This window comes from Leucoraja erinacea, chromosome 6, assembly GCF_028641065.1.
Source record: "Leucoraja erinacea ecotype New England chromosome 6, Leri_hhj_1, whole genome shotgun sequence".
Lineage (NCBI taxonomy): Eukaryota > Metazoa > Chordata > Chondrichthyes > Rajiformes > Rajidae > Leucoraja > Leucoraja erinaceus.
Window position 1 is genome coordinate 46,596,984 of NC_073382.1, and position 13,460 is coordinate 46,610,443.

The window sequence follows — 13,460 nt, forward strand, 5'->3', positions numbered from 1 at the left end:
AAAAAGCCTCTTAAACGCCACTATCGCATATGTCTCCACCACCGTCATCACTGGCAGCTCGCCCCAGGTCAAAAGCCTGGTGGAAAAAAAGGCAAATGAAAGTGTGCCGTTTGGGAATTATTATTCTCGCGAGTTTTAAAACTTGACAATTTGCGTTTTGAATGTAGAAGTAGTTTGTGGCTTTCAAAATCCCTATACATATTTCATGAGCACTTGTTTTTAGTACAAATGATGTCTTAATTTGACTTGCTAATACATTTTACAAAACCGATGCCAACATTTCAGGCTCAATTGATAATGGAGCGAGATATTTACTCGCTCCTCGATCTGCCTTAACATGAACATTGGACAAGGTGCTCACGGCGTGGTATGTAACTGGGCGAATCTGCTGCCTTTTGAACTGTGCCTGTCCGATGACTTCCGCGGTTCTTGCCCGGGTCAATACTCGCTACCTTCCCAAACTGATTTTTTTTTTCAAAAAACAAAAAAAAGTCTTCCCGATGATTTTGACTGTGGGCAGCGAATAAGCGGGGTCAAAGTGCGGACGATTGAAGTAGAAGGAGGAAGCGTTTGAAACAATACTCGGTTGAATATGTAGCTCTTGATCCCGGCGCTCCTGTCTTCTTATCTTTTTAAATGCAAATCTTCGGCTGCACAAATTAGTTGACGTCACCTGCCTTTCGTTCGCCTTTACTAATAGAAGCTTGTAAACACTCGTTAATCATGTGAGACGCGAGCGAATCGCCCTGATCGCCTTTGGAAACGCACTAGCAAACCAGGGAAAAGAAAATCTTGAAACGACAGTAATCTGGATTTCTCCGGAACAGCATGCCGATTGCGCCCCGCCGCCAACATGTACGTGAGCTATCTACTGGATAAAGACATCAGCATGTACCCAGGCTCCGTCCGGCATTCTGGCATTAATTTGGGCACTCAGAACTTCGTCAACACGCCACAATACACGGATTATGCTGGCTATCATGTACCCGGCGTAAACCTGGACAATCACACTCAGTCTTCAGGATCCTGGCCTTCTCCTTACGGGCCACCCCGGGACGACTGGAGTGCGTACGCGGCGCCCACTAGCACTGTCCACGGCATCAACACCTCGCCGGGATCTCTTTCTTACAACCCAGCAGAATATAATTCCGTCCAGAACCCGACATCTGGCGTGATACAGCCTCTAAACAATAATCTATTGGAACAGCATTCCCCCAATGGCCAAAGGCGCAACCCTTACCAATGGATGAGGAAACCAAACCAGCAGCTGTCCGCTACAGGTAAGTGTCTCTAACCCCCTTTAACACTCCAAAGCAGAACATGATAGAGAAATTGCTCCCACGACTCCATTTTCACATAACTATGGAAATCGCTTTCTCACCTCCACTCTGGCCGTTGCGTAAGTCAAATGCTTCCAATTGTATTTCTTTGATAAAGATTCCCGTGCCCTGGGGTCGAGTTTGCAACTTTGGTGAATTGTCTGTAGAACCGAAGCCCGAACTCAGTGGGATAAAAGGGGAATGTTTTCTCCCGGATATTCCTGGTTTTTCCATCCTATGCCACTCTATTTTATGTTTCACTTTCCCCTGACTTGCCTGAAGAAGGGTCTCGACCCGAAACGCACACATTCTTTATCTCCAGAGATGCTGCCTGTCCCGCTGAGTTACTACAACATTTTGTGTCTATCTTTTATTTTATTCTCTGTCTGTTCAAGTTATTCTCTGTCTGTTATCCTGCTGCGAGTAAGAATTTTCCTGTTCCGTTTCGGGGCATATGGCAATAAAATCGCCTTTGACTATATTGATTCTTGTCCCAAGCAGAAAAAGGGGAAACTTAAAAAAATTAAAGCCATTGTCTCCCATGTAACACCCTTCAACCAAATAGGACTCCGAGGAATTTGTCACCTTTGATTTTACCAGCACTTGATATATCTGGGTTCCTCTGTCAAAATCCAAGCAAATAGATATTATTCATGTTGAGATTGAGGTTGAGGTTTAACTCCGAAAGGATACAATAACTTTTTTTTTAAATGACGGTAAAAATTAAGAATCTGGACCCTGTTAAAAAATAATCACGAATGTGCTGCCCCAGTGACATTGCAAAATCTTAAACTCTGAAGTAATGTGGACGACCTAATATGTATCAATTATCCATTTATTTTTTTAATGCTTTGTCAGTCTGTCAGAAAAAGCTGCTTAAACAACGAGGAGGTCATGCCATGTCAGAATGCTTTTTAAATCGCTGTCTAAGGGACCATTTCGGTGCCTGACTGGTAATGTGAGGCGAGCAGTGTTTATTGGTTGGTATCTTCCTGTGAACAATATCGCCATGAGACAACCCAATAACATCATAATTAATGTATAAATGAATGACAATAAATTGGTAACGCAGTTTGTGTCGGGCCATTTCTTTTGCTTTTTTTCCACCTTAATTTATTCATTAGTTTCACGATAAGCCTCTTGAATTGAGGAGACCTACTTTAAGTGCAATAATTCCAAACCCTGTTATCGACATTCGAAGATTTTATAACCAATTTTCGACCATATAAATCACTGAACAGTGTCGTCTAACAATTGTTTCTGAGTCATTAAGCAAATACGTTTATTAGTTAGTACCCGCTATTTTCCAAGCACTAAACAACTGTATTCCTTTATACATAGCCAATCTGAAAACTAGTTTGTCACTTGCCCACTGTAACGTGGACCGACTTCCATCTCCTCGCCCCGCTACCCGGAATTATTCGCAATTGAAAACGTTGCTTTATCAGAACTATTCTCAACCTGTGACCATCGCCAGATAGCCCCACGTCAGTTCGAGAAGGACGATTATCTCCTTCGGTCTGTTTTTGTATACATCGAGAACCATAGGTTGAAGGTGAAGGGGAACAGATAGGAACCTGAGGGGTGACTTTTGTACACAAAGAGTGGAGGATGTGTGGAACCAGCTGCTAGAGGAGGAAGTTGAGGCAGGTGCCATCGCAACATTCAAGAAACATTTAAATAGGTACATTGGTAGGTTTAGAGGGATATGTGCCAAACGCAAGCAGGTGGGACTAGTGTAGATTGCAAATGTTGGTCGGTGTGGACAAGTTGGGGCCTGTTTTCACGGCTGTATGCCTCAATGACATTATCTATACTGTTTAACCTACAGCAACCCGCTCGTGTAGTTTGATGTGACTGGGCCGGGACTCTTTTAATGGAGTCACAAGGAATTGGAATTGTGAGCAAAACGCAAGGTGCTGGAGGAACTCATCGAGGCAGCATGTGTAGAGGGAATAGAGAGGCGACGTTTCGGATCTTCTAAATAAGGATCCCAATCTAAAATGTCGTCTATCCATTCCCTTCCCAGAAGATGCCTAACCCGCTGAGTTCCTCCAGTTTTTTGTGATCTACATTTAGGATGAGCTAAAAATCGCAAATCTGCACGTTTCTATAGTTATTATCATCAAGAATACCTCGGCCATAATTAGAAGAAAAAAACAAGACTTGAAGCACAATTTACATGTCCCACTCTTCACAATGTATTCCGGACGGCTGCGAATGAAACCTTACCTCTTTGACATAGAATCAGTTTGCAATTCTTCAAACTTCTTTTGGTCGAAGTTAAAGGTAATAAATAAGCGTTTCAATAACAGCCCTTGCTGTGGGTGAAAGACTAACCTAAAATGTGAAGCATTTCCTCCAAAAATAAACGTTTGTATTCGGAATAATGAAAACATTATAAAAAACAAGCACAGTGCGAAAACCTCTTCCGACATTCTCAGCGTCTATACATACATCCATGAGTGTTATTTTCGGTAGTGTTCACAAACTATCCTTATGAAAGTAAAGTATTTTATTTGCAACAAGAAACATTATTCAGAATAAAAAATACATACAAAACAAGAACTGCAGGTTGAGCATCGCACACTGGTGGTGGGTCATGGTTGTAAATAAACTGGACGAAGTCTTGCATCAAGAGACAAGACTGTTTGATTGTCAAATGTACCAACAACGACATTCTTATTTGCAGCAGCATAGCAGGCCGGTAATGACAACACTGTACTCATGGATAACACATAATAAACAAAACAAAACAATTAAATTTTCAACTGCGTTCTTTCGATATTGCACGCACGCTAAAGCATTCAGGTTTATTTCGGGTTAAGAAAGAAAGCTTATTTTTCCACCATTATTAGCGATTTAAAAGTAGAATTTCTTGGTAAATTAATACATTCCCCCTTGATAGATTGATCGTCAATCTGTTATGTGTCACGACCTTTTAACATGATGCGCTTTGATATACACTTTTATTCCCGAAGCCCTATTCCATTGTTCCGTCCGTCCTCCGGAAAAGGGTGGTGAGTTCGCAGCAAATAAAGAATTCTGACATTTCTGCATGATCCCATTCATCGTATCTTCTTTCTTTTCACTCGGTTCCCAGGCCATCACGGGAACAATAAATATTACTTGCTCCCAACTAACGAAGTGTCATCCGTGACACACGTACGTGTCAATGAGATGCAAAAGAAAACATTGATGTCAAATCTTGGCTGAATGTATTCTTGGGAAAGTTACTTTTTAAGTGCAGCTCTGCTTTAAATTCAAAGCAATTACTGAAAATGAACTCAGAACGCTCCTGAAGTCTTAAAACTGCAAATAGTTTGAATTGCTAATATAATGTTTTGTATTAATTTACCAAGAAATTAACCCTTATAAGAGGGCAATAATGGTCGGGAAATGGGTCATTTTATACGCCCGAATAAGTATTGATAATTTAGTTCGAAAGTACGCTGTTTTAAAACATTTCTTCTTCTTTATCAAGTGTATTCAGAATTGCGTTTTGGACGGACTCGCAGAAAAATTGCAATCAAAAATTTGATCCCTTTCTCAATGGGTTCGTTGACCTTTCTATTCAGCGCCCGGGGATTATTTGTGTATTTCTTGCTGCACAAGATAAGCCATGTGTTTTAGGTGATTAATGTGTTTTTTTAACGTACAATTTGTCAGATCATTTTTTTTCCTTCCAAAAAATGTCCGTATGCGCCTTGGCTCCAACAGCCAACCTTCATCTTTGAAGCATTTCCCATTGAAATTCTTCAGCATTCTTCTATCTTTAGGAATGAGGGTTTTAAATGTAAATGCGCCGAGTTCGTGATGAAAGATTCAGCCGCCATTTGTTCGTAAGTGGCAATTTAAACAGAATGCACCACTGAAAAAAAAATCTCTTTGATAAGATCCCCTTGTCGCGCATTGTTCGGGCCGTGTTCGCCTTTAAACAGCTGTATACATTTCCCCTGGATGAAGCTTGTTTCTCCGCGGGGCGCTTTTGTTGGAGTTTGCAGCGAATTACCTGAACAAAGTCATCCCGCCGGCGTTCAGCATCTGAGCGCAGAGGAAGGGAAGTCTCCTCTTTCGATAGGGTGCATTAAAAATGTTCGGGGCGCACATAAATATATTAGGTTATTAAATTCGACTTAATAGAGTCATGGACGATCATGGAGTCTCGCTGCACGGAAACGGGCCCTTCCACCCAACTCGTCCAAGCTGGTTCCATTGGCCCGCATTTGACCCAGTTCCCCTCTAAATCTTTAATATCCATGTCCCAGTCCAGGTGTCTTTCAAAATGTTATAGCAACCTCACCGTTTGCATCGATTGTGGATTTTTAAGTGTTTAAACGTAATCATAGCTGAACGTTACATCGCACTCTTAAGAGTTTGTGGTACATAAGAGAAATGTCGGGAATTGTACCGAGTTTCCCAATAGTTTTCACTTATTTTTTTCAGTAGTAATTGTTATTAAGCATTTAGTTTAGTTTAGAGGCACAGCGCGGAAACTCACTGAGGCGCGCCAACCAACGCTAGCATTATCCTACACACTAGGTATAATTTACTATTTTACCGAAGCCAATTAACCTACAAGCCTAAACGTCTTTGGATGTGAGAGGAAACCGGAGAAACCCCACGCAGTCACACGGAGAACGTACAAACTGCGTACAAACAGCACCCAAAGTCAGGATCGAACCCGGTTCCCTGGAGCTATAAGGCAGCTGCAGCAACTCTACCGCTGCGCACTGTGCCGCCCACAAGTTCGAGTTTCTCATTAAAAGGTTTTCGAAATGTGTCCAAACTATTTTTTACCCTAAGGTAAAAACTTCTGAAGAAAGGTCCCGACCCAAACGTCACCTATTATTTTTCTCCAGATGTGCTGTGCTGTGCTGTGCTCTGATCCGCTGAGTTACTCCAATACTTTGCGTTTTATCTTTACTTTTTTCCATAACCATTTTCAAACATTTTACTGGCATCTCCTGACACTGGATTAAGCAGCAGCTGGTTTAGGTCAATTGTTCCGATTAACTCTCGGTGTAACATTAATCTGGCCAATATTTGACCTAAATTATCCACACACAAGAAAACAGAGGATCGATATTTCTCCCGGAATACTCATTATCAATTCATACAAGGTACACAAAAGTGCTGGAGAAACTCAGCGGGTGCAGCAGCATCTATGGAGCGAAAGAAATAGGCAACGTTTCGAGCCGAAACGTTGCCTATTTCCTTCGATGCTGCTGCACCCGCTGAGTTTCTCCAGCATTTTTGTGTACCTTCGATTTTCCAGCATCTGCAGTTCCTTCTTAATCAATTCATACAAACCGTTCCAGCCATTATTGCAAGGATGCTGCTTCATGGCAAAGATTAAGATTATAACAATTCTAGAATTAAATTACTTTTGATATGGAGATTTTGACCAATTTCTTTCCAATATGATCTTAGAAACTGCAATTTTTTGTATTCAATTTTCGCCCTCTCCCGTCCATTTTCCGCCACATTGACTCGTAAAAGGTTGCCATGTTGAACTTGTCCGGTATATCTTGGCGTTAGAACGCACTTATTGGCGATTAGCACAAGTTTTTTTTAGTTTAGTTTACCGCTGCGCTACCGTGCAGCCTTAAACAGTCCGAAATGTCTGTGTTTAAATTGTGAAACATCTTCAGGTCTTTCAGAAAACGAGTGTTTTATACTGCGAAGTTAAATAATTTGGGGGTTTCGAAACCCCATTTTCTCACAGAGTAGAAATGTAGAAATAAGATGAAAAGACCAGAAGAAATACGACACCCATAGGATTAATTGGAGAGAGTTAACATTATACTGAGCGCGGGGATGCATTAGGAAATGCAAAAATAAGTTACATAATAAATCCATACACGCTTTTAAGATGTACTTTTCTCGTTGGCCTATCGTTTTACAACGCTCTGTGGGTTAGATGGGGGCGTTTGCGGTATTTTTTCAGCCTCGATTAACCATCTGAGCTCATTTTATCGACTAATCTTAATTTCTAATTAAAAAAAAAGATCTTTCTTGTTTTGAAGTCCTCCAAATCGATGTCTATAGGCGAAGCCGTTGTGGAGAAATTAACATCACCAGCATGTTTGTGTGCATTTATCTTCATCTCATCTTGTTCTGCGCTAATGTAACTAACAGGAAATATTTCGCAGGTTCTTGTAGCTTACACGTTTGCATTCAAAAGCTGAGATTGGACAAACTTGGATTGTTGTCTCTGGATCGTCAGAGGGGGGGGGGGGGGGGGGGGGGGGGGGGGGGGGGGGGGGATAGAAGTATATAAAATTACGAGAGGTATAGAAAAGGGTAGACAGTTAGAACCGTTTTCCCAGGGTGGAAATTCCAAAAAGGAAGGCATAATTTTAAGGTGAGAAGGGAAAATCTTAGAGAGGGTTATTTTTTACACAGAGGGGGGAGGGTGCTTGGAACACACTGCCGGGGCAGATGCCACAATGTATTTAAGAGGCTTTTGGATAGAGCCATGAATATGCAGGGCATGGAGGGATGTGGATCATGTACAGGCAGACGAGATTAATTTAACTAGGTTTCTTGGGCATGGAATGTCCGAAGTGCCTGTCGCTGTGTTGGACTGTTCAATGTTTTATGTCCTTAAACATTGGGCCGCACGTCAAGACGAGAAAGTGAATTGCTCAACTTTCAATAACATATTTATATGAAGTTTAACTCCCAAAAATAACTTGTGTAGGAAGAAACTGCAGAGCTATCTTACACCGACGATAGATACAAAGCGCTGGAATAACTCAGAAGATCAGACAGCATCTTTTGAGAAAAGGAAAAGGGAAAAAGGAAAGGACATTCCTTTACTCCAGAGTTTTAGTTTTATATATAAAGCACAGAAAGAGTCCCAAGTGTGTAGGATGGCGCTAGTGTACAGGGATTGCTGGTCAGCATGGTTAAATATGTCGGTGGAAATTAATGAGTATCTTCTAAATGAGTGCTAATATATATTGAATTTCTAATACATAACATTCTGAACAGCTATTCAGGCCCAACTTGCCCGCACCAACTAACATACAGACAGCACCCATAGTCAGGATCGAGCCCGGGTCTCTTGTGCAGTATGTCTAAAGATGCTGCCTAGGCCACTGAATTAATCCAGCATTCTGTGTCTATTCCCAAATAACAATGATTATCCACCTTGCATCTTTCAAAGATTCAGCTAAGGAATCGGAGAGAATGCAGATCACAGTGAGGCAATTCGTTATCATTATATTTGATGCGCTCTCACTTGTTCTGTTACAGATAAAACAAGAACAAAGGACAAATACCGAGTGGTTTACACAGATCACCAGAGGCTGGAGTTGGAGAAAGAGTTTCACTACAGCCGCTACATCACCATTCGGCGGAAAGCTGAGCTGGCTGCAAATCTGGGGCTTTCCGAGAGACAGGTGGGTGACTGACAGGGCAAAGTGCACGCACCTCCAGTTGACTGGCAAGGACACAAGGAATTGGAGTAACTCAGCGGGACAGGCAGCATCTCTGGAGGACCTGAATAGTTGATGTTTTGTCCTGAAAGATCGCCTACCCATGTCCTCCAGAAATGCTGCCTGACCAGCTGAGTCTTTTTCCGTAAACGTTTTCTGAATAAAAAGATATATACAAACCAAGAACAGTGGCAAAACTCTTCTGACATTTCCCCACCCTAGTTAGCCTCCTAGTTTCACTGTTGGTGTCCATTTGTTGTCACTTCTTCCACAGCCAACAATGGACCATTGTGGGCTCCACCTTTCCTTGATCATCGGTGCGGGCTCTTAATTCCTTTTGAACCTTTTCATACCTCTAGTTTCCCTCTGCCCTGACTCTGAAGAACCTTCTCAACCCCAAACGTCACCTATTTATTTTTGCCCAAAGATGCTGCCTGGCCCACTGTGTTACTCCAGTCTATCTTCGGTGTAAACCAGCACCTGCAGTTCCTCCCTATCCATGCTTATTGGTGTTATGTTCGGTAGTGTTCGCGAACTATCCTTATACCAGGCACCCTTGCCACTCAAGTGCCCCCCCTGGGATGACATCCCTTGCCTTATTTGAGGGGTGTCCCAAACGGACCCTGCCCCTCAATGTTCAGCAGAGGAGGGACCCTAGTCTGTGGTCCTTGCCCACAGACCCTCGGTACTAGCTGCACCAAGCTTCAATGCGTTCCTCAGCACGTACTCCTGCAGTCTGGAATAGGCCAGTGGGCAACATTCCCTGACGGACATCTTTGTGTTCTATCTAAGAGATGCGCATTAGCCGGCTGGCAACACATGCAGCAAACAAGGGAAGGGATATCTCCTCAAAGCGCCAGATAAGAGGCAACAAAAGGATACAAAATGGAGTAACTCAGCCTGACAGACAGCCCCTCTGGAGAATACGGATAGGTGACGTTTGGAGTCCAGACGTATGTGTAAAGACTGGTGATACAGAGTATGGCGCCAGCAATATTAAATGCGCAGACACCAAGAATATATTAAGAGTTTTTGCACTTTATTTTTGTATATATATATTTATTACGAATACAATTTGTTTGTTGATTTAAAAACGATATACCAAGAGCCATGTCACCTTTCCAATCATTCCCAACCCGAATTTATAGATACTAAGAATGTATGAAAACTTATTTTTAAGTTTCTTCTTATTTATTTTTGTATACATTGTTTTATTGCGAATCAAGTTCATTTTTTTGAAATTAAAATTAAATAACTTATCCTGAGTGTGTTTGGCATAGGACACCTAACCAATGGCTTCCAAATTTACTCAAAACAACAATCCCGACCAGAAACGTCACCTAGTCTTTTTCTCCAGAGATGTTGCCTGAGCCGCTGAGTTTACTTTAGCTTCTGTGTCTGTCTTCTGTTTAAACCAACATCTGCAGTTCCTCCATACACATTCCCTCTAAACATATCCCATCCATGTGCCTGTCAAAATGTTTCTTAAATGTTGCAATGGTACTTGCCTCAACTACCTCCTCTGTTCCATTCACCCATCACTATCTGTGTCAGTGCAATCGAGATTTTCTATCGATGGTAATTGTGTGATTTCCTCACAACTTGACCGGAGCCCGAGCAGTTAAAAACCTAGCAACTAGCGGCTAGAAGCAGCTTTCTTTGATTCCCCCATCGCTCAGAGATAAGTTTTAACTGAATTGTTTAGCTTGGGTTGTTATTCACATTCTTAAAGAAAACACATGTAAAATAATCATTACTGAATTGTTTGCAACTATAGCATTTTCAGTTTGTGCAATCTCAATGTGTTGTGTAATTCGTGGCAGGTAGAGACTTTCAGTTCGGCAGTTAATGGAAGGATATGGATTGTGTGCGGGCAGATAAGAGTTGGTCTAAATAAGACAAAGTGCTGGAGTAACTCAGCGGGTGATGCAGCTTCTCTGGAAGCATGGATAGGTGAAGTTTGGGGTTCAGAAGAGAGTCGTTCCTACGAAGAGTTATCCTAAACGGCATAGATCAAATAAACGGTTTATTCCTTGGAACGCAGTGGGATCAGGGGTAATCTTATAGAGGTGTATAAAATCATGAGAGGAACTGATCGGGTAAATGCACAGTCTTTTGCCCAGAGCATGGGAATCGAGAAACAGGTTTTAGGTGAGGGGCGAGGGAGGGGAGATTTCATAGGAATCTGAAGTGTATCGTTTTTGCACGGTGGGGCAATGGAACGAGCTGCCCAAGGAGGCAGGTACTATCACAACGTTTAAGAAGCATTTAGATAGGTACATGGATAGTATAGGATTAGAGGGATATGGGCCAAATGCAGGTAGGTGGGACTAATGTAGATGGGGCATGTTGGTCGGCGTGGGCAAGTTGGACTGAAGGGTCCATGGCTCCATAGCTCGACTCTTATCACTCTATGAGTTGGTCTTGTCATCACGTTCGGCACAGACATTGTGGGTTGAAGGGCCTGTTCCTACGATGCGCAGTGATGTATGTGACGCCGATCAGGCTGGGATCCTTTTAATAGTCACAAGAAACTGGAATATTGAGCAAAACGCAGCAAAGTACTGGAGGATCTGGGCGGATCAGGAGGCATCGGTGGGGGACTTTTTTTGTCGGGACCATTCTTTAGGCCAAGCCCCCCAGATACTGCCTGAACCGCTGAGACGCTCCAACACGTTTTATGCAATCCTTGTGTAATATTTATGCTATCCGTTCAACATTGAATTGAAATTGGAATTGTGGTGCTGCCGTATTAAATCGGTTTCTTTTCCGTCACCAGGTCAAGATCTGGTTTCAAAACAGAAGGGCCAAGGAGCGAAAGCTGACAAAGAAGAAGCTACAACAGCAATCTCAGCAGGCGTCGGCTCAGTTGAGCCCGGTTCCACCCGGGCCAGCCGGTTCCCTGTCGGTGGGCAACGGCGGTGTGTTGGGGTCTGCCGGTAGCGCGGTTTTACCGGGCACTGTCTCCCAGTGAATGCTGTTTCCACACACCCGAAGGGACAGAGGGAAAGCACGAACTGGCGCCTATATAATAAGCAGGAGTACCAGACTCTTCAGTGTCCAAGAGTACATTCTACAGCACTCCACGATTCCACAATGGCAACGCCTGGGGTTTAACATTAAAAACATTTTCTGCAAGACTTCGGCAAGTTTGTCCGTGAAACAACGCCGGAGATTTGCCGCCGACCTAATGACAATGTGAACGATTTTTTCTCCCCCGCTGTGTTTCAGGCTTTATATCAGTGAAATATTTTAATATAGTTGTCAAAAGTTAGATTATATCCGAGTCTGTGAAACACGACAAGATGCATTTCGACATTTCAAATGTGAACTCCCTTTTCTCTCCGAAATGCACCGGAATTGTATTGTACTTATTGTAATTGTTTTTCATTTTTCCGTGTTCATAATTTCTACATTTTCCCCTTTAGAGATACTTTTATAAATCTTTTGGGTTAGTTGCGAGTGGACTAGTTTATTATAATGTAGAGTTTGAAACCCGTGTTCTGAATCGCACCATTTGGGCGGCACAGTGGTGCAGCGGTGGAGCCAGAGATCCAGGTTCGATCCTGACCTCGGGTGCTTCGCTCTCCTTGTTACCGGATGGGCCCTCTCCAGATGCTCCGGTTTCCTCCCGCACTCCAAAGACCCTACCGGGTTGTAGGTTTATTAACTTCGGTACATTTGTAAATCGTCCCTTGTGCTTAGGATAATGCAAGAGCACGGGGTGATCGCTGGATTCGAAGATCAGGAGTCATAGTTTATCTCTAAATTAAACTAAACTTGATTTATCTCACTGTGTCCGTAAGCCTATAATATTTTTTTCGTTATTACTTTTTTTTCGATGGGGAAGGGGAGGGGGGAGGAACTCTGATCATCTTGATTATTAGTAGGAATGAACTGCAGATGCTGGTTTAAACCGAAGATAGGCACAAAAAAACTGGAGTATCTCTGTGGAACAAGCAGCATCTCTGGAGAGAAGGAATGGGTGACGTTTCGGGTCGAGACCCTTCTTCAAGACCCTTCCTTTTTGTGTCTTATCTTGATTATTAGTTTGGGTTTATTTGGAAAGAGTGCAACACACTTACATAGATGTTAATGCGTTAGGTTTACTATCGTTGAACAGCTAGTAGAGCCGACACCTCACGGCGCCAGAGGCCCGGCTTGGATCCGGCTAGTAGAGCCGACACCTCACGGCGCCAGAGGCCCGGCTTGGATCCTGGCCTGCGGGGGTGGGGGGGGGGGGGGGGGGGGGCTGTCTGTCTATGTGGAGTCCACCAGCACATTCCAATGGGCGTTGGTAAATTGTCCTCTGTAAATTGCCCCGAGTGTGTGTGGAAAACGGATGAGAAAGTGGGATAACATAGAATTTGTGATGAATGGGTGATCAGTGGACTGGGTGGGCCGAACGGCCTGTTTCCTTGCTGTGTCTTTTAACCTAGTCAATCAATCAAGAATGCTCGGCCAATTATCCGCGTGTTTAGAATGTGGGGCAGCTTTACAAATTGTTATATTATTTGGCCATAATACACTCCAATTTCGTTTCGACGAACGAGGAAGGACTGGATATTACAATAATGTTCGTGTGTGTTTTCAAAGTCTTCAATTATGTTCCATTACAAATTGAAGTGCCGCCAGAGAAAAATAATGACATACATACTGACATTCACTCTCTTTAACCTCTGTGCCGATTGGCATG

The 13,460-nt window shown here is 42.9% G+C and overlaps 1 protein-coding gene across 1 annotated transcript; it reads left to right on the forward strand.

The window, feature by feature from the left end:
• The first annotated feature begins 214 nt into the window (after positions 1-214).
• Positions 215-12,589, forward strand: LOC129698061 (homeobox protein CDX-1-like). Its single transcript, XM_055636899.1, has 3 exons — positions 215-1,280; positions 8,583-8,728; positions 11,544-12,589. The coding sequence occupies exons 1-3, from the start codon at positions 854-856 to the stop codon at positions 11,736-11,738; spliced, it is 768 nt and encodes a 255-aa protein (XP_055492874.1). The 5' UTR covers positions 215-853; the 3' UTR covers positions 11,739-12,589.
• The last annotated feature ends 871 nt before the right edge of the window (positions 12,590-13,460 follow it).

Coding starts and splice junctions, on each gene's coding strand:
- LOC129698061 (XM_055636899.1), top strand. CDS start 854: ATGTACGTGAGCTATCTACTGGATAAAGACATCAGCATGTACCCAGGC. Junction 1,281..8,582: donor CCAGCAGCTGTCCGCTACAG/GTAAGTGTCTCT, acceptor GTTCTGTTACAG/ATAAAACAAGAACAAAGGAC. Junction 8,729..11,543: donor TGGGGCTTTCCGAGAGACAG/GTGGGTGACTGA, acceptor TTCCGTCACCAG/GTCAAGATCTGGTTTCAAAA.